This window comes from Dreissena polymorpha, chromosome 3 (genome assembly GCF_020536995.1).
Source record: "Dreissena polymorpha isolate Duluth1 chromosome 3, UMN_Dpol_1.0, whole genome shotgun sequence".
NCBI classification, from domain to species: domain Eukaryota; kingdom Metazoa; phylum Mollusca; class Bivalvia; order Myida; family Dreissenidae; genus Dreissena; species Dreissena polymorpha.
This window is the reverse complement of record NC_068357.1, coordinates 106315006-106335389: the sequence shown is the minus strand read 5'-3', so window position 1 is coordinate 106335389 and position 20384 is coordinate 106315006. Positions and strand designations below refer to the sequence as shown.

The 20384-nt window shown below is 36.8% G+C and overlaps 1 protein-coding gene and 1 long non-coding RNA gene across 10 annotated transcripts in view; one reads left to right on the top strand and one right to left on the bottom strand.

Annotated features, from left to right (window-relative positions):
• Positions 1 to 10143, top strand: part of LOC127870871 (heat shock 70 kDa protein 12B-like) — a 19964-nt gene extending 9821 nt beyond the window's left edge. Inside the window, exons 3-7 of one of the 5 annotated variants that reach the window (XM_052413444.1) lie at positions 6264 to 6452; positions 6543 to 6755; positions 7620 to 7764; positions 8038 to 8175; positions 8696 to 10143. In XM_052413444.1, the coding sequence (XP_052269404.1) occupies positions 6264 to 6452; positions 6543 to 6755; positions 7620 to 7764; positions 8038 to 8175; positions 8696 to 8922 (912 nt within the window). In that variant the 3' untranslated portion in view covers positions 8923 to 10143. The remainder of the gene's footprint in view (positions 1 to 6263; positions 6453 to 6542; positions 6756 to 7619; positions 7765 to 8037; positions 8176 to 8695) is intronic. The other 4 variants (XM_052413445.1, XM_052413443.1, XM_052413442.1 and 1 more) reach the window with 4 other exon arrangements.
• Positions 1331 to 20384, bottom strand: LOC127870905 (uncharacterized). 5 transcript variants are annotated; one of them, XR_008044989.1, is made up of 5 exons: positions 20202 to 20313; positions 18190 to 18254; positions 14723 to 17359; positions 3486 to 3698; positions 1331 to 3259 (listed from the first exon to the last, which is right to left on the bottom strand). It is a non-coding gene; the product is annotated as an uncharacterized LOC127870905 (long non-coding RNA). The 5 variants fall into 5 exon arrangements; XR_008044986.1 differs by having other exon boundaries at positions 14723 to 16492; positions 17208 to 20384; XR_008044988.1 differs by having other exon boundaries at positions 18190 to 20382.

The following is a 20384-nucleotide window of genomic DNA, read 5'->3' as shown; positions in this document are numbered from 1 at the left end:
AATCAAAGACCTTATGAGTTCAGTACTCTGGTAGTTGGCTATTTTGAGTGTAAAATAAGAAACGTGTATCTGAAGGAATATCGTTTATTTTTGAGTCCGGCAAACAAGCATTCATTTTAAATCAATGTCTTCCTTCTCATAAGATGGAGGTTTAAGTCATTCGAAAACAAGTGTATACATACACAGTGACGTCATGCCGTTTAAATGAACCAAATAGAAATAACATGATAATTTTGAAATTTGTCAAGTTCAAGGTACCAATAATATAATGAATGTAATATGCGAAATGTGCTCTTTGTTGTTTTAGCCGTTTAGAAGGTTGATCATTCTGAACATCCGTGAAAAGTTAAAGATAACTGTTGTTACTTGGACGATGCAGTTCACAAATGTAGCAAGGCTGGATTATATTTTACCACAAATTGAATGCATGTTTGTAATCTGTATAGAGTTTTTCAATATAAAATATTTATATAAAGGCAAAACGCGTATTCGATGAAAAATCCGTTCTTTGATGAAAGAACAAATAACTCAATACAACAACCCGCTTATTATCACGCGAGTGTATAATTTTAAGTGTAGATTTAAAATAAAATTGTAAAATCTATAATATCTATTGATAAGGTTACAATGCTTTAATTGTTGCAAATTGTTGTAAGTAGAGGTGCTTTAAATTAAGATGTTGTTATCCAGATCGCAAGAGTACGCTTACCTAATAAACCTGCCTTTTTATTGTTGAAACGTATTGTTTGTGAAATTTGTGTGTATTGTTATTTTGCCAAAGCAACATGAAAAAAAGAGTACTGAAATGCAGTTTCTATACACCCATTACATCTGAAAATAAATTCAATACTGTGTATACACCAAATAGTTATTTTGAAATATTTCGTTGTGGAACTGTCAATTTGATCCTCCTTATCGCGCGTGAATTGACATTTTAAAATAAATCATACATTTATAAATTCAATAACCTGAGAAAGGGATAGAAATTAACAAGAGCTGTCACCATAGGATGACTTATGCCCCCTATAAACGCTTGATAGAAGTTATGAGCATTTTTTCGAAACCTAAACGCAGATTTCAAAACCTAAACGCGGACCCTAAGTTCAACGTCAAGGTCACAGGGGTCAATTTTTGTGCGTATGGAAATGCCTTGTCCAAATACACATGCATACCAAATATGAAGGTTCTATCTCAAGGGACATAGAAGTTGTGAGCATTTTTCGAAACCTAAACGCAAAGTGTGACGGAAAGACGGACAGACAGACGGACGGACAGACGGACGATCGCTATATGCCCTCCTACCGGGGGCGTAAAAACTAGAAAAACACAATTTAGTTAAATCTGTTTTATTCGACGAGTTTTTGTATTGCAATCATAAATCAAAGCGAAACAAGACAGCATCGGTGGCGGGGCATGTTAGGGCTGTGTAGACGCCATGAAGTTGCGGACGTCACCAAGTTGTGGGATGGATAACCATTTTAAGTGCGGCTGTTGAACGGTTTTTGTTATCTTGACAAATCCTGTCATTGATGAAGGGCCTGAAAGCGTTCGGCAATCACGCAAAGGCTCTGAAATAAGACTGAACATCTTAAAATAAAAAGGTTTTAGAAAAGCAAATAATACATATTAAGAAAAACTAACTTGTATGTTTTAAATGTAACCCCATAAAACAAGCAAATTAGTTTGATATTCCCAGCCAAATTAATTTAGTTTATAGTGGTATGAAATCCCTTGATATCGATATAATAGTGTACGTTAAAGTGGCCCCTACATTGATACATTTGATACATTGAAAAATTGTCCCATAAAGTTTAATGTTGGAATCTTGTAGCTTATCCGAGTTATAGCCATGAAGTTACATCATACAAAAACAACGGTTGATTACTCTTTTATTTTGTAAAAGTCTATGGTTGTGTTTCTTGTGCATGGCACATCTCATCAATATCTACATCATGAAGTTTCATGTTCATATCTGTCATAGTCTCGTGAGATACTGAGCCCTAAACAGTTTGTTACTGACGGAATGGCTGATTAAATGACTTGATAACGCTAATTATATAAATACAATGCTATTTGCCCATAGCTGGGGGTTCGGTTTGTGATTGACCGGTTATTTCCACACAATTGCGGACCAGTGCACCACATCTAGGGGCCAAACCTCCTCCGAGTCCCCTGCATTTCAGCCTGGATCCCATTGGCATCCAGTTACCGTGTGTTGCCACGTGGCGGCAATGCATAGGGCTTGTAGTGGAGAGGCTATGTACTGACAGCAATGTTGCCTGGCAGTCGTTGCCTAGCGACAGTGCTGGTCAGCGGTGTTGGGAACGGGTACATTCCAATCAACACAAAAAGACGCGTCACACTACCGGAAACACACCCTGAAAAAGAAAAAAATGCGGCAAGAAAAAATGGATTTATAAAAAATTGTTTGTAAATATGACACTTTAATTAATGTAAAAATTGCTTAGCTGAAACGGAATTTTTATGTAATAATAAACGTTGGCAAAAGAAAAGAAACAATCAAGTATTAAAAGCGAAATTTATTTTGTCAAAACATTTATTCTGTTTTCACTATTTTAGCAACATCCATAAGTAGTACGGTGGCATAGAGGTGATATTCACTCCTTTTTTTAAATTGCACTCCTCTTTTTTCTATCTCGTGGCCACGAGTTAGCTAAGTCGGGATCTCGAGATAGCTGTCGTGGCCACGAGATAGAAAAAAGAAAGAGTGCAAAACTAAATAAAAGAGAAGTGCAATTAAAAAAAGGGCGGTAGAGTAAATAATGGAAGGGTGCATTAAACAAACGAGGAGAGAAGTTCGAGATCTCGAGATCCCGACTTGGCTTACTCGTGGCCACGAGTTAGTCAGCCAATCAAATACTATCTTGTTCCCTCAAATTAATCGGCCAATGAAAACGTCCCAGCAGCGCCAGTTTTTTTAATTGCACTCCTCTTTTATTTAGTTTTGCACTCATTTTTTTCTATCTCGTGGCCACGACATAGCTATCTCGAAATCCCGACTTTAGCTAACTCGTGGCCACGAGATAGAAAAAAAGAGGAGTGCAATTTAAAAAAAGAGTGAATGTCACCTTTATGCCACCGTAAAGTAGAGCGTCCCGACGAAAACAGTTTTGAAAGTGAAATATCGACTTACCTTGGATTGAAGTTGGATATGCACCTACTTACCAGGGGTGCTCAAATACATGTGTTCCAAAAGGATGTAACCTTAAAGCCGCGTGTGTTGTTCTGTAGTTCAATGCTGAAAGAAGACGAATCGGTAGGCAGAAAAGGGCGCAAGCAAATTAGAATACACGGCGATCATAAGTATACAATAATTCAGAAAATTTAAATAAAATGTTATTTAACATTACATTAAGCGACTAAATCTTATATAGGAAGAGGACTTACTGCTAGACTTATTAAAATACTAAGTAAAACAGAGCTGGTAGACCATAAGGGGTGGGGGTATTTTAATTAAACGTTACCGGTCGCATGAAATAGTCGCAGCTACGATTGCTGCGTTCAAGAAGTCCAAATGCTCATTTTGGAAGTCTCTACAAACTGCATGTAGTATACATGGATTCGATCGGACTTCACTCCTGGTGCACTGTAGAATGGTCCAAGAAGTAAACGTGGATTGGTATTGCATCGGAGGTCACCGCAGGTCGTCCGTATGGTGATGATTTGGTTCGTCTGTACTTGTATTTTAATACATATACAACCATATCAATTGAGTTAATAATCGGGTTGTTGTAGATCCAAAACACAATAGTTGAATAAGCTTATGCGATTCAAGCAGATGCTTGCGTTATAAAATCCAAAGCGATACTTTGTATACCGGGTAATTGCAAGAGCTTTTCAGCGTAGACCTTGTGTATTTGAATAAAAACAAACTACATAAAATGTACATACAATATACAATTGCAGCTTCGATAGGCGTGTCTTCATTCGCGCGAGGGTCGGGCGCGGTGGGGGCGTCGCTGTCGCACGTAAAAAAAGGGTGTGTAATTTTAAAGACTTCGTTGTCGCTTCGGGAAGTGGACGCTATCCAGGCACCGTTGATGCAGCTTCGGGTAATGGAGGCGTCATCCGGGCACCTTTCTGTTATACATTAATAAGACATTTTCCAAGATACACGCAATACATACAAGTAAATATTGGTCAAGAACTACAACCTTGTAAATAAATAACGCGATTTATATTAAAGATCTGAACCACCAAGTCGCATCGTCCGATCGAGTCAATGCAAACTTTATAAAACCCAAAAGCGATAAGATGTATAACAATCGGTTACTTGCTAGGGATTTTCAGCGCAGAAAAAAATTTGAATTTGAAAAAAATACAACAGAAAATGCACAAATGGTGTTATTTAGGGACCAACACTGTCTCTATGAATGGGCATCGTCGTCTAGATATGGACTCTTGTCGTTTTTGGAAGAGGATGTGTGTGGAATAATCCATTGGCGTATATATGCAGCTTCAGAAGGGGCGTCATCACTTGCGCGACGGGCGGGCGGGAATGGAGAACGTCGCTGCCGCTATGGAAAAAGCGCGATTCATCTATGGGCGCCGCTAATGCTTCGGGGAAGTAAACGTTATCCGGGCACCGTTGTTGCAACATCTGGAAAGGACAGCGTCAACCGGGAGCCGTTGCTGCAACATCTGGAAAGGACAGCTTCATCCGGGAAACGTTGCTGTGTTAAACTTAAATTTATTGGCAGTTTTGTGCACTTAACAGAACACTTTTCGTTCATAGTAAGTTTCTTCTTATTGTAAATACAGCTTAAGCGGAAAGTGTCGTCCCTGATTAGCTTGTGCGAACTGCATAGGCTCATCTGGGTCGACACTTCGCACATTCATGAGGCCCCTTTCTTCCAGAATATATGCTATATTTAAAATATAATATACCACAGGGATAATATGAACATGCGTGCTTAAGTGCCTTTTAACAAATAAGCCCCCTGATCTTTTCAAATCCTAGCTGGAGGACTGATCATGTTTTGCTTCAAATTAACATAGCATCTTCGATGAATTGTGAAATCATGTGAATGTATTATTTTGATAAATATGTTTTCATGATAACTAGCAGTTGATGGAAATACAACAGTCATTAAAAAAGTTGTTCAACAAAGCATTCCCCATAGTGTGTTAAAGTGTTAGTATAATATATTTCATGTCTACACCTTTATTATCCCCCGCCATAGGCGGAGGGATATTGTTTTGGCGTTGTCCGTCTTTCCGTTCGTCTGTCCGGCACTTTCGTGTCCGGAGCCATATCTTGGAAGTGCTTTGGCGGATTTCTTTGAAACTTGGTATGAGTATATATATGGATAAGAGGATGATGCACGCAAAATGGCATTGTACACCATCTGTTAATAACGGAGTTATGGCCCTTTGTATCTTGAAAAAATGCTTTTTTGAGTGTCAAATGTAACACTTTTGTGTCCAGAAGCATATTGGCGGGGGATATCAATTCAACGAATTTACTTGTTCTAACATGTTTTGGCCATTTAGTTTTTTTGTAAGTATTGCTTAATAAAATACGTTAAAATTGTGATTTTGTGTGAAAGCAGAGAGATGTGCATTTGTGAGCACTTTGATAAGATATTATAAAGGAACTTTTCATTTCAACAAAACGGTAGTGGTTAGAGGTTTATCGAGCACAATTAACACACGGGGCAGTAACTGAATGATGATAGACCAAAACAGTCAAAGTAATATATTTTTAAGAAAATTAATAGTGTTTGGCTTTCTACTAACTTTGCTTTCAGGCTAGTATATATTCATTGAATGATTTATTGGTATTCATCTAACTTTATACAAACACATTTTATTATTGTCTGTTTTCGCATAAAGATAGCCGAGATTTATTTTCAGATAGTGAAGATTTGTGTTTCTATATAGTTATTAGAAAGGCGAAAATCATAATTAGGTTTAATTGATTTTGTTCACAGTCTGTAATTCAAAATCCGGACCTTGTGGTAGCCATAAACCTTGGTTCAACATATTCCGGATATGCCTGGCAGTGGAGGACTAATTTCTTATCGAACAAACAGAATGTTGAATTCAATACGAACTGGGGCTCTGGGACACCGCAAGTAATAATATTTACACATGAATTTGAGTGCTCAAAATCAACACAGCAAGGTATTGTTATGAAATAGTTTAATAAGTGGTTCAGACTTATTTTAATAGAAATTAAATATTTAAATAACGGTTAATAATGTGTAGTTACACTGATATATTTTAACATTTATTGACAGATACATAAAACCAACACAGCAATACTGTTCAAAGCTGATAGAAATGCGCAATATGGACTTGAGACCGTCGCATTTGGATACAAAGCTGAGCAACGCTATGCACGGATTTGCTCCGACGAAGGCACAGACAAAAAAGAGACGTATCATATGTTCAAAGAATTTAAAATAGTCTTGTATAGACAAACCGAGGTATGTACCTTAAAGTACATCTTTTTCATAAATATGAACATGTTTTTCATCAATAACAAACATGCATTAAGATATATGTATTGTTGACAGACAGAAGGAGGTCCTCAACCGATAGCCGAAGACAGCAAGGGAATGTGTTTTCCCTTCTCCGATGTTATGGCTCTGTTCATTAAAGCCATGATAAATGATTTGTTCACAAAAAAAACTTCAACAAAAGGGGCGAAACAGATTTTATGGGTTCTGACAGTACCTGCAATATGGTCCGAGAAAGCTAAGAAGATAATGCAAAATGCTGCTGTGCAGGTATTAGGATATTAACGTATTACATAAACTACAAAAATACACTGTATTTGTTGATAGATGTTGAATGTTTTCAAATAAATGCATTCAAAGTAGATGACATCAGCTGATTTTTTTATTTCAATTGTTGTTCAAATACATTCAACTATTATAGATTAATAAAACAATAATATAAGTTTACTTAAATATTTTAACTAAATTTGAACCAAAGTGTTGGAACAACCAACTAAAGAACCCATAAAAGAAATTGTACTGTTAGAGGGAACATTTCACAGATTTTGGCAAGTATTCGAGATTGTCATTAAATGCTTTAATTTGATCGCTGTAAACATTAGAACTAAATAGCTCCAGTAAAAAAAAAGAAAGAAAAAGTATCCATCGAATCACTGACCTTTGGAATAAACTTCTACCACTTAAAGCACTTGGCCATCCGTGCTCATACTGTGAGGCGCGTATTTTATACTTAATATTAGCAGTCCACGAAGTGTCAAAAAATGTAACGATAACAGCAGAAATCTCCAAATTATTAAATCGTTTCGCGTTTGTAACGGTTTTTGATTTTCAGATTTTTATATTGTCAAAAGATGCATATAATGGATATTTTAGAGGATGGTAAATGTTCAGTATGTATAAGTGTTCTATCACAAATACATTAACTACAACGAAAATTTGCGAACCTGAAACAAGTTTTTTCGATTGTATCAATTACCAAAACCTGAAATGGTCCTTTTTTAGTTCAACTAAATTATAATATTATTTAGGCATTATTTTTGTTTGAGAATATGATAATTTCCTTTAAATGGTGAGTCACTTGTTTGCTTTACATATTTGTTTGGTGCATAACCTGGGTGCATGTATTCAAAACAGGCCGGCATCGATAGAAAACATCTGTTATTGGCATCAGAACCTGAGGCTGCGGCCATCTACTGCTTAAATCTTCCAGCGGAGCAACAGGTTGCCTTGAATAATATAGGAACGCCTGGGCATTGTTTCCTCACGGTTGACTTAGGCGGTATATTTATATTTTCGTTTATGTACGAACGGTAAATTTGTGTATGGTGTAGGGCCATTTGCACTTGTATTTACATCATTCTTGCAACGATATGTTGCTATAGTTTTACCTAAAATTGTGTGTTATTGATACCACTCGAAACTTCCATTTATGTAACGGTATAGATGTTTGTGAAACGTAACACGACTATGATGATGTTATTTTTATATAACATAATATTTTAACCCTTACCTATGATGAGCACATTTTTGACTATGATATTTGATATTCTAGGTGGAACAGCTGATTTGTCAGCCGTGCAAGTCGAACAGGATGGTCGTCTCAAAGAATTGTGTGGCGAGAGGGGTGATCTGGTTGGGGGACAAAGTGTAAATAATGCTTTCTTCCAAGCCTGTAACGATAATTTTAAAGGTACAATTTCAAGTCTTCATAACATTACACTGTTAAATCTTCCCCGGAGAAACAAGCTGCAGTTAATAACATAGGGATAAATGTTTTCCTCCCGGATGATTGCGGAGGAATAGTAATACGGATGTGTCTTCTGATACTGTTTCTGGTGTTTCATTGTGTATTACCATAAAAAGCGCACAATTCAATGAAGGCTTCTTAATGACATGTGTGTTCAAATTTACGACCAACACGAATGCTAGATACACTATTAACAAAGAAAAATTTCTACCCTCGTCTCGAAATATGTATTCACTCGCTTAGCGTCTTGATTATTGTTTGTACAGCCTTGACAAGACTTCATGTATATTTGCTGGTTACTGGTTGATTTTAACGTCAATAACAAGGTCTTTAAAAAAAATCAACCAAATACCTCAACGGTTGTTTAAAAAATGGTTTTATCACTCAAATGAGATCAATAATTAAAGTTTACTATTCGAAACTAACAAATCGATCAAACATATGATTTTTGTCCTCATTCCAGGTACGGAATGGTCTAGGAAGTTTTCCGAAGCGACTCCTTTGGAAGTGATGAACATGGAACACGAGTTCGAGAAATGCAAAATCGCGATTGGATCTGAAGAAATAGATGAAACTATACAACTGCCACTTCCATGCTCCGTTCGCGAAAGCTTTAGAGACGGAAGGATTCAATTGGCGAATCAACAAACACAAATTTTCAATAACCAGACAGGAAGACCTGAAATTTGAGACGTCATTTGTAAGGGATAATTTATTTGATCAAGCATGCAGACTTATCAATAAAGTTATCGAAAATGTATTAGATAAACAGAACAACATTCAGACTGTTGTCCTTGTCGGTGGATTTGCAGAATCATCAATTGTCCAAGAAAAGCTCAAACTGATGCTTCAGCAAAAATATCCAACAGTGCAAGTTGTTGTCCCAACTTCACCTTTTCGCGCAGTGTTAATGGGTGCCGTGCTGTTTGGCCATGACAGGTTAATCTACAAAAGCAGAATAAGCAGAGCCACTTACGGAGTAAGGACAAATGTTTTATTTGATGATAAAAAGCACGACCAAACTAAAAAATGGCTTAACAACGAAGATGGAAAGTACTACTGCAATGACGTATTTGACTTACATGTAAAGAAAGGCCAGTCTGTTGTTTTAAATGAGCTTACCATTGGAAAAACATATCTTCCCATGTACAAACATCAAAAACAATTAACACTTCAATTGTTCAAGTCTGTGAGTGATGGGCACGAAGACGGAACAGTGATGGTTGTAAGAAAGTTGTAAGAAAGTTGGTGAAATATCCGTTGATCTTTCTGACACTGATACGACAAATCCTAAACGCGAAGCTTGTGTGAGAATGATATATGGCGGCACCCAGTTGTCCGTTATTGCAACCGAACCGGTTACGGGGAAAGAGTACAACGCAGACATCAGCTTTAATGTGTGATTCGTTAACTTGTTGCTTCACATGCTTCATGATTTTAGTATTGACACTGATGTTTTGTATATGAACCATTAAACGCCATTTTTTTCTCAAAGGGTTAATGCAACTCGTACTTAAATGAGTAAGAATGTTATTTTTATGATATCCGTCATGTTGTTTGTTATAGTTGAAACATATTTTGTGTGTGTAGTATGTTCGAATCTATAATGTATATTGTACAACATAAGTTTCAAAAATATAAAGTGTAATGTAAAAAATGTTCAGTGATGTTCTTTGCTGCTTTTTCATAGTTTTAGTAGTACAAATAATTGATGATTTGCTTATTGTAAACGTATACAGGTATCACATAAATACATTCAACAATATTTTAAGTCATTTTGTATTCGATTGTTAAAGCATTGCATGTATTCAAATTTTGCTTATGATTACTTTGACCCACATAACACTATACTTGATTGCATATTAATCATCACAGACAATGATGCGTCTTGTATTATTGGTAGGTTTTACAGTCGGCCAGACTGCGATTTAAACATCGAGTTTTTTTTCAAAATCCATCTCGAAAAAAAACACGATACGAGCTCTTCATAATTGAATAACTACATTTGCTTTAATAGAAAACCCCTTCCGTTTGTACTGTATCCGTCGTAAAACAGACAAATAATATTTGATAGTTTATTTTATGAATTAAGTATACATGACATGTTTTATATTATTAAATCGATTTGATACTATTACATATTGAATATATAGTATTGGTGTCAATTAGCACATTCCCATATCCCCACGATCTGTACGAACAAAACGAAGTATAAAACGTTGACTTTCATTGAAGTTTTAGGTCCTGTCTGTCGATAAAGTGTATGTGGAGTATGCACAGAGATACACTGTTCATCGACGAGAATCAATTAACGATAAATTGAATTAAAACATGTGATTAAATAGAAATCGTCATATCTCTCTAAATGTTGCTGAAACATAATGCTAATAATATATTTTATAATATAATTATAAGAAACTAAACCCCACACGTTTGTATAGAACTTTTCATCGCTACCACAGATCTGTGTACCCCCTCTGGAACGTCGTGTACACCAAGTCAAAGCAGAGCATGTCCATCGCCACATGTGACCCGTTTACGGATGGGGGATACTAAAAAAACTGGAATCAAAGACCTTATGAGTTCAGTACTCTCTGGTAGTTGGCTATTTTGAGTGTAAAATAAGAAACGTGTATCTGAAGGAATATCGTTTATTTTTGAGTCCGGCAAACAAGCATTCATTTTAAATCAATGTCTTCCTTCTCATAAGATGGAGGTTTAAGTCATTCGAAAACAAGTGTATACATACACAGTGACGTCATGCCGTTTAAATGAACCAAATAGAAATAACATGATAATTTTGAAATTTGTCAAGTTCAAGTTACCAATAATATAATGAATGTAATATGCGAAATGTGCTCTTTGTTGTTTTAGCCGTTTAGAAGGTTGATCATTCTGAACATCCGTGAAAAGTTAAAGATAACGGTTGTTACTTGGACGATGCAGTTCACAAATGTAGCAAGGCTGGATTATATTTTACCACAAATTGAATGCATGTTTGTAATCTGTATAGAGTTTTTCAATATAAAATATTTATATAAAGGCATAACGCGTATTCGATGAAAAATCCGTTCTTTGATGAAAGAACAAATAACTCAATACAACAACCCGCTTATTATCACGCGAGTGTATAATTTTAAGTGTAGATTTAAAATAAAATTGTAAAATCTATAATATCTATTGATAAGGTTACAATGCTTTAATTGTTGCAAATTGTTGTAAGTAGAGGTGCTTTAAATTAAGATGTTGTTATCCAGATCGCAAGAGTACACTTACCTAATAAACCTGCCTTTTTATTGTTGAAACGCATTGTTTGTGAAATTTGTGTGTATTGTTATTTTGCCAAAGCAACATGAAAAAAAAAAGAGTACTGAAATGCAGTTTCTATACACCCATTACATCTGAAAATAAATTCAATACTGTGTATACACCAAATAGTTATTTTGAAATATTTCGTTGTGGAACTGTCAATTTGATCCTCCTTATCGCGCGTGAATTGACATTTTTAAATAAATCATACATTTATAAATTCAATAACCTGAGAAAGGGATAGAAATTAACAAGAGCTGTCACCATAGGATGACTTATGCCCCCTACAAACGCTTGATAGAAGTTATGAGCATTTTTTCGAAACCTAAACGCAGATTTCAAAACCTAAACGCGGACCCTAAGTTCAACGGCAAGGTCACAGGGGTCAATTTTTGTGCGTATGGAAATGCCTTGTCCAAATACACATGCATACCAAATATGAAGGTTCCATCTCAAAGGACATAGAAGTTGTGAGCATTTTTCGAAACCTAAACGCAAAGTGTGACGGAAAGACGGACAGACAGACGGACGGACAGACGGACGATCGCTATATGCCCTCCTACCGGGGGCGTAAAAACTAGAAAAACACAATTTAGTTAAATCTGTTTTATTCGACGAGTTTTTGTATTGCAATCATAAATCAAAGCGAAACAAGACAGCATCGGTGGCGGGGCATGTTAGGGCTGTGTAGACGCCATGAAGTTGCGGACGTCACCAAGTTGTGGGATGGATAACCATTTTAAGTGCGGCTGTTGAACGGTTTTTGTTATCTTGACAAATCCTGTCATTGATGAAGGGCCTGAAAGCGTTCGGCAATCACGCAAAGGCTCTGAAATAAGACTGAACATCTTAAAATAAAAAGGTTTTAGAAAAGCAAATAATACATATTAAGAAAAACTAACTTGTATGTTTTAAATGTAACCCCATAAAACAAGCAAATTAGTTTGATATCCCCAGCCAAATTAATTTAGTTTATAGTGGTATGAAATCCCTTGATATCGATATAATAGTGTACGTTAAAGTGGCCCCTACATTGATACATTTGATACATTGAAAAATTGTCCCATAAAGTTTAATGTTGGAATCTTGTAGCTTATCCGAGTTATAGCCATGAAGTTACATCATACAAAAACAACGGTTGATTACTCTTTTATTTTGTAAAAGTCTATGGTTGTGTTTCTTGTGCATGGCACATCTCATCAATATCTACATCATGAAGTTTCATGTTCATATCTGTCATAGTCTCGTGAGATACTGAGCCCTAAACAGTTTGTTACTGGCGGAATGACTGATTAAATGACTTGATGACGCCAATTATATAAATAAAATGCTATTTGCCCATAGCTGGGGGTTTGGTTTGTGATTGACCGGTTATTTCCACACAATTGCGGACCAGTGCACCACATCTAGGGGCCAAACCTCCTCCGAGTCCCCTGCATTTCAGCCTGGAGCCCATTGGCATCCAGTTACCGTGTGTTGCCACGTGGCGGCAATGCATAGGGCTTGTAGTGGAGAGGCTATGTACTGACAGCAATGTTGCCTGGCAGTCGTTGCCTAGCGACAGTGCTGGTCAGCGGTGTTGGGAACGGGTACATTCCAATCAACACAAAAAGACGCGTCACACTACCGGAAACACACCCTGAAAAAGAAAAAAAATGCGGCAAGAAAAAATGGATTTATAAAAAATTGTTTGTAAATATGACACTTTAATTAATGTAAAAATTGCTTAGAGGAATCGGAATTTTTATGTAATAATAAACGTTGGCAAAAGAAAAGAAACAATCAAGTATTAAAAGCGAAATTTATTTTGTCAAAACATTTATTATGTTTTCACTATTTTAGCAACATCCATAAGTAGTACGGTGGCATAGAGGTGATATTCACTCCTTTTTTTAAATTGCACTCCTCTTTTTTCTATCTCGTGGCCACGAGTTAGCTAAGTCGGGATCTCGAGATAGCTGTCGTGGCCACGAGATAGAAAAAAGAAAGAGTGCAAAACTAAATAAAAGAGAAGTGCAATTAAAAAAAGGGCGGTAGAGTAAATAATGGAAGGGAGCATTAAACAAACAAGGAGAGAAGTTCGAGATCTCGAGATCCCGACTTGGCTTACTCGTGGCCACGAGTTAGTCAGCCAATCAAATACTATCTTGTTCCCTCAAATTAATCGGCCAATGAAAACGTCCCAGCAACGCCAGTTTTTTTAATTGCACTCCTCTTTTATTTAGTTTTGCACTCATTTTTTTCTATCTCGTGGCCACGACATAGCTATCTCGAGATCCCGACTTTAGCTAACTCGTGGCCACGAGATAGAAAAAAAGAGGAGTGCAATTTAAAAAAAGAGTGAATGTCACCTTTATGCCACCGTAAAGTAGAGCGTCCCGACGAAAACAGTTTTGAAAGTGAAATATCGACTTACCTTGGATTGAAGTTGGATATGCACCTACTTACCAGGGGTGCTCAAATACATGTGTTCCAAAAGGATGTAACCCTAAAGCCGCGTGTGTTGTTCTGTAGTTCAATGCTGAAAGAAGACGAATCGGTAGGCAGAAAAGGGCGCAAGCAAATTAGAATACACGGCGATCATAAGTATACAATAATTCAGAAAATTTAAATAAAATGTTATTTAACATTACATTAAGCGACTAAATCTTATACAGGAAGAGGACTTACTGCTAGACTAATTAAAATACTAAGTAAAACAGAGCTGGTAGACCATAAGGGGTGGGGGTATTTTAATTAAACGTTACCGGTCGCATGAAATAGTCGCAGCTACGATTGCTGCGTTCAAGAAGTCCAAATGCTCATTTTGGAAGTCTCTACAAACTGCATGTAGTATACATGGATTCGATCGGACTTCACTCCTGGTGCACTGTAGAATGGTCCAAGAAGTAAACGTGGATTGGTATTGCATCGGAGGTCACCGCAGGTCGTCCGTATGGTGATGATTTGGTTCGTCTGTACTTGTATTTTAATACATATACAACCATATCAATTGAGTTAATAATCGGGTTGTTGTAGATCCAAAACACAATAGTTGAATAAGCTTATGCGATTCAAGCAAATGATTGCGTTATAAAATCCAAAGCGATACTTTGTCTACCGGGTAATTGCAAGAGCTTTTAAGCGTAGACCTTGTGTATTTGAATAAAAACAAACTACATAAAATGTACATACAATATACAATTGCAGCTTCGATAGGCGTGTCTTCATTCGCGCGAGGGTCGGGCGCGGTGGGGGCGTCGCTGTCGCACGTAAAAAAAGGGTGTGTAATTTTAAAGACTTCGTTGTCGCTTCGGGAAGTGGACGCTATCCAGGCACCGTTGATGCAGCTTCGGGTAATGGAGGCGTCATCCGGGCACCTTTCTGTTATACATTAATAAGACATTTTCCAAGATACACGCAATACATACAAGTAAATATTGGTCAAGAACTACAACCTTGTAAATAAATAATGCGATTTATATTAAAGATCTGAACCACCAAGTCGCATCGTCCGATCGAGTCAATGCAAACTTTATAAAACCCAAAAGCGATAAGATGTATAACAATCGGTTACTTGCTAGGGATTTTCAGCGCAGAAAAATCTTTTACGTGAATTTGAAAAAAATACAACAGAAAATGCACAAATGGTGTTATTTAGGGACCAACACTGTCTCTATGAATAGGCATCGTCGTCTAGATATGGACTCTTGTCGTTTTTGGAAGAGGATGTGTGTGGAATAATCCATTGGCGTATATATGCAGCTTCAGAAGGGGCGTCTTCACTTGCGCGACGGGCGGGCGGGAATGGAGAACGTCGCTGCCGCTATGGAAAAAGCGCGATTCATCTATGGGCGCCGCTAATGCTTCGGGGAAGTAGACGTTATCCGGGCACCGTTGTTGCAACATCTGGAAAGGACAGCGTCATCCGGGAACCGTTGCTGCAACATCTGGAAAGGACAGCTTCATCCGGGAAACGTTGCTGTGTTAAACATAAATTTATTTGCAATTTTGTGCACTTAACAGAAAATAAATCGCGAATGTATAGTTTTTATAAGTGAGTACAAATTCGATCATGGCTGCAAATGCAGTTATATGGGTATTTGTTGGTTGTGGATTTACTTAGTTCAACAGAACTGTTATAAAAATTAGAGCGGCCAGTTAGGTCACTCACTCATAGCGTTCCAGGGCTTGCTTAGTTGCTCTATAAGTACAATGTGCCCATATCGGTAACTGACAACTGCGTTGATTTAGTGTTGTTGCAACGGGTTTGGGGGAAATTGGAAGTAGAAAATTTTTTCATGAGTTATCATTTGGCCGGGCGATACTTGTTTTAATTTTAGTTTTAATCCAAAACTTACATTTCAAGCATTTATTGTACATTAAATGTATAAACGATTTTCTCAGTTTTCTATGGGAAAAGTCGCGTGTTTTTAATGGACATTTAAAAACCTTGATGGAAGCTGTCATTTTCTCCAACACTGTTATGGACCACACGGGGTGGCCACCATCTATTCTGGGCTCAGGATACGGCAAACGATATGAAATTTGAAAACAATACTTTCTAAAGTACAAAGTATAAAAAGAATAAATAGATTTAAGTAATAGCTCGGTTTAACCACGCATGTTTCCCATGGTACACTTTCATTTGTCAGTAACTATGTTATGTAAGTAACTACATACCAGACCATGCATAAATGGTGCTCCTCAGTAACCAACAGTGTCGCCTTGGAAATAGAGAACGCCGAAAACCTATGTTAGGTGCCATTTGGAGAAAGGGGATGGAATAATCCAGAAAGCATCTGGGTGCAACTTCAAGTGGCGTCGGACAGGAAGGGTGGTCGTCACTGCGCACGACGTGAAGGGGCTAGTGTCAAGTAAGGACGTCACTGCCGCTTCGGGGAAGTGGACGTTATCCAGCATCGTTCAAGTCACTTCGGGAAAGGGTAGCATCATCCGGGAACGCTGTCCTCTATGAGCAAAATTATTTTTGTTTCAAAATTTTAAGTAATGCGAATATTACTGGTTACGTACATAAATGGATACTTGTTTATTGGTTTGTTGGATTAACGTTGTTGAACGAAAGTATAATCATATTTCTGCGGCCAGTTCTGCTACACTTATCATCCCCGGGCAAGCTGTGTCTACGAGCAGCAAGTGCACATATCAGTAATTGACAATTGCTCTGCTTGAATTTTATATATTGAAATGGGGGGGGGGGGGGTGAATGGAAGTTAAATCAATGGAAGTAAAACGTAGAAATATTTTTTATGACATCAGTTACATAAATGCAGAGATGAATGACAGTATGTATTTTCGGAGCGATGTTTAAGTGATTATTCGCAAAGCCTTAGTGCGCAATAAAGTAGCGTGTCATTTAAGAATACACGACAGTTAAAAAACCTTGATGGAAACTAATGTTTTCGCCGACACTCTTTGGATCACGGGGGGATAATCTTTAGCCAGGGATCAGGATCCGGAGACATTCGTTACACAATATGAAATGGAAACAGTAAATACGTATTACAATACGGAATAGTAAATAGAATGAATGTGTTTTAACTTGTATCTCCGTTTTGCCATTTAATAATAAAAATGTACTCTTTCGTCGCAGTTATGGTCGCTTTCGTTTTCAAGGTGGGATTTATCAAATGACGTGTCGTTGTAACTTCGAAAGGGCGTCTTACTCCGCGCGTGGGTCGGGCTGGCAGAGGGATCGTTGCCGACTCTCGAAGAAAGGGCGAGTCATCTTTGAACAGCGCTGTCGCTTATGGAAAGTGGACATTATCCGGACACCGTTAAAGAAGCTTCGGAAGTGGAGTGTCATCCGGGAACATTGCTATGTTAAATATTAAAATAGTAAATTTATTACATTAAGTATTTATTTATTTATTTTTTTATAGATAAATTGGTATTTGTGTTATTAGTTGGATTTGCGTCCTTGAAAAGGGTAGTCAAAATGACGGCAGTCGGTAAGGCTTTTCGTATCTTCCCCAGTCCTGCTTAGTCGGTCTACTACAACCAAGTTCACACATTCGTAACTGACAAGTGCCCTGCTTTTACTAGAGTCGTAGCAAAGATGGAAGTAGAAATATTTGTCATGACTTTTTCACATCAATTAAATGTGCCCGGTCGATTCTTGCCGTTTAATGTGATACTTAAATGCGGATGTATATTTCAATATTTCCGGAATCTTTTAAAGTTAGTTTCCGCCAACAATTTGTTTCACTTATTTAAGAGACTTCTTATGGAAAATAGTCGCGTGTCATTTAAGATTTAATTAAATAGTCGTGCAAACCGGAATTTTTGCAGACATTTTGTTATGGACAAAGAAAGGAATTTTAAAAGTGCGAAATATAAAATAGAATAGGTAAAACCTTTACCTCTGTTTAACCATTTTATTATCCATGCGCACGATTTGGTTCTATGTATGTGTTGATTCCATGCATGACAATGCCACATAAGATTTCGTATGAAAGTCGATTATAACCACGATACAACAATATTCGACAAATGTAGAAATTGTGATCATCAATGTTAAGTACCGGTAATCTTTAAAAGATTACATTGTCACATCAACAGACGCTATCTTGTTCCACGTGTTCTTTTCAAAATTACTATATGAATACAACATCTCTATTTACCTTGCGCAGTTCACCGTATACTTACCTAAGTGCAAGTCCGGCTACCGTATCAAAACATTCGAAAATCCTGGTGTTAGCATCCATCATGAACTGATGGCGGGAAAAAAGAGATCAGAAATTTTACCAACTTAAATAACTACATTTTACTTAACAATATTTCAGGCAGTTCTTATGGAAAGAGACGTAGATAACAGAGATAAGCAGGTCGGTTCTTAAAGTATATAACGCACTGCCGAGTTCTCACACGTTTCGGGATTTCGCGAGACTTGAAGAAAAATATGAACGACGCCATTTTGATTGCGAAGCGGGTAAAAGCTTCAAACTTAAGAGCGAATTTAGAGCGAGTACCATGTTGACATTGCCTGAATATGTTATATTTCAATTTCTTGGTAATGTTTTCACCAGACCAATTCAGAAAACATCGACATCATCGGATGATACGGTAAGAATAGTTACAAACATTGCTGCATTTTTACGCTATTCTCGGAAAACTTTCGTTTTACTGCAATGTCAGTAAACTTGTGACAAAGTTTACTAAGGAAATATGCTCTGGATATTATTGAATTTGATATTTTTTTAAAGTACTGATTCGGTTTAATGACTGCCCACTTTTTATAGTGATATTCCGATAGATAATAAAATTACACCAGATTTTATTTACCCCATTTGGCCGATGCATTTGATTTTCAATTTAAACTCTTCATAGTTTTAGCGACTTAAACATCGAATATAAACTGTGGGTCACATCATATGTGGTATCATTTTAAAGTGCAGATTGGTTTTTATGTCTGCCCATATTTTCATTGTGATACTGAGTTTTAAAGCTGCCCTTCTTTTCATTTTGATAATCCTTTATAAATAATGAAATTATCCAAGTTTTAATTTGTTCTGTTTTCAGGTATTTGCATTCAGTAGTTTTGATTTTCCGCAAAAACCTTGCATATTTTGCATGACCAAAGCTAAAAAAGGGTGCATTGCATCATATCATAACTTATATTTTTGAAAGTGCCAATTATAATTTATTAAGCCCCATATTTTCATTGTGGTATTCCTTTGCATAAGAAATTTACACCAGATTTTATTTTCCCCATTTTGGGGGTGCACGCTTTACGCATAAATTGCTATCTACGTCTCTGTTATGGAGTAGAGAGGATAAGCGTGTATCTCTCCTCCTACAAGAATGACCTAATCCGATTGGCTTAGAGCGGTCACGTGCCCATGGAGTATTTTCCATACACCGAGTAATTTCCATACTACCCGAGTAATCGAGTAGTCGGTTAAGATATAATCGTTACACCGTTAGTAACTGAAAGTGTATGGAATATACACCCTTAGTAATTTCATACCATACGAGAGCTTCGCTGTCGTATGGTATGAAATTACTCCGGGTGTATATCCCATACACCGTCAGTTACTGTGTAACTAATAGTACATAGTTCACAATTGTGCGACAATGCCCCAGATGGGCCAAGCACATTAACCGAGAGATAGATATAGATACACATTTGACTTTGCGAAAGTGGACATTGTCCACTTACAAATCTGATGTACCAGTAAGTGCAAAAGGAACATAATTTAAAGGTAACCTCTTGCCTGCAAAGTCTGCAGAGTCGACTAATAATCATTATTTAATAATCCGTATTTTAACCAGATTCATGCAACGGTGTTTTAAAGAAAATGATTCGTTGTAAATATGCGAGTTTACATTTGTTATTTCAATTGAAATAAATGATCTGGAAAAACACTTCCATTTTATTTGGGAGACTATAAAGTGCCTAATAATTTGGTAGACTATAAAGAGCCTAATAATTTGATTCCATAATAGAACATTAAGAGACAGTTATTACTCGAACGTATCCATACTAGCAAAAATAAAAAATTAGCAGAAAATATTATCATCATCCAATGTATTATTTGAATAGCAAATGCCTAAACTGCACACAAGCAATCGTTTCTTTAAAAAAATATTATTCCGGTAACAATTAAACAAATGATGAGAACAAATATAAGGTATATAATAGTAATATCGACACATACCTTACGAATTTCTTTCAGTAAAACATCTCAACAACATCCCAAACTGTGCTTATTCAATATTTTGAAAGAGAAGATGACAATTATAAAGGTTCAACAACCAATCATATTGATGAACAGATGAGACATTCCATAAGCAGTAAGCCAATCAGATTTGTGGACACATAAGTAGCTAACGTTTAACCA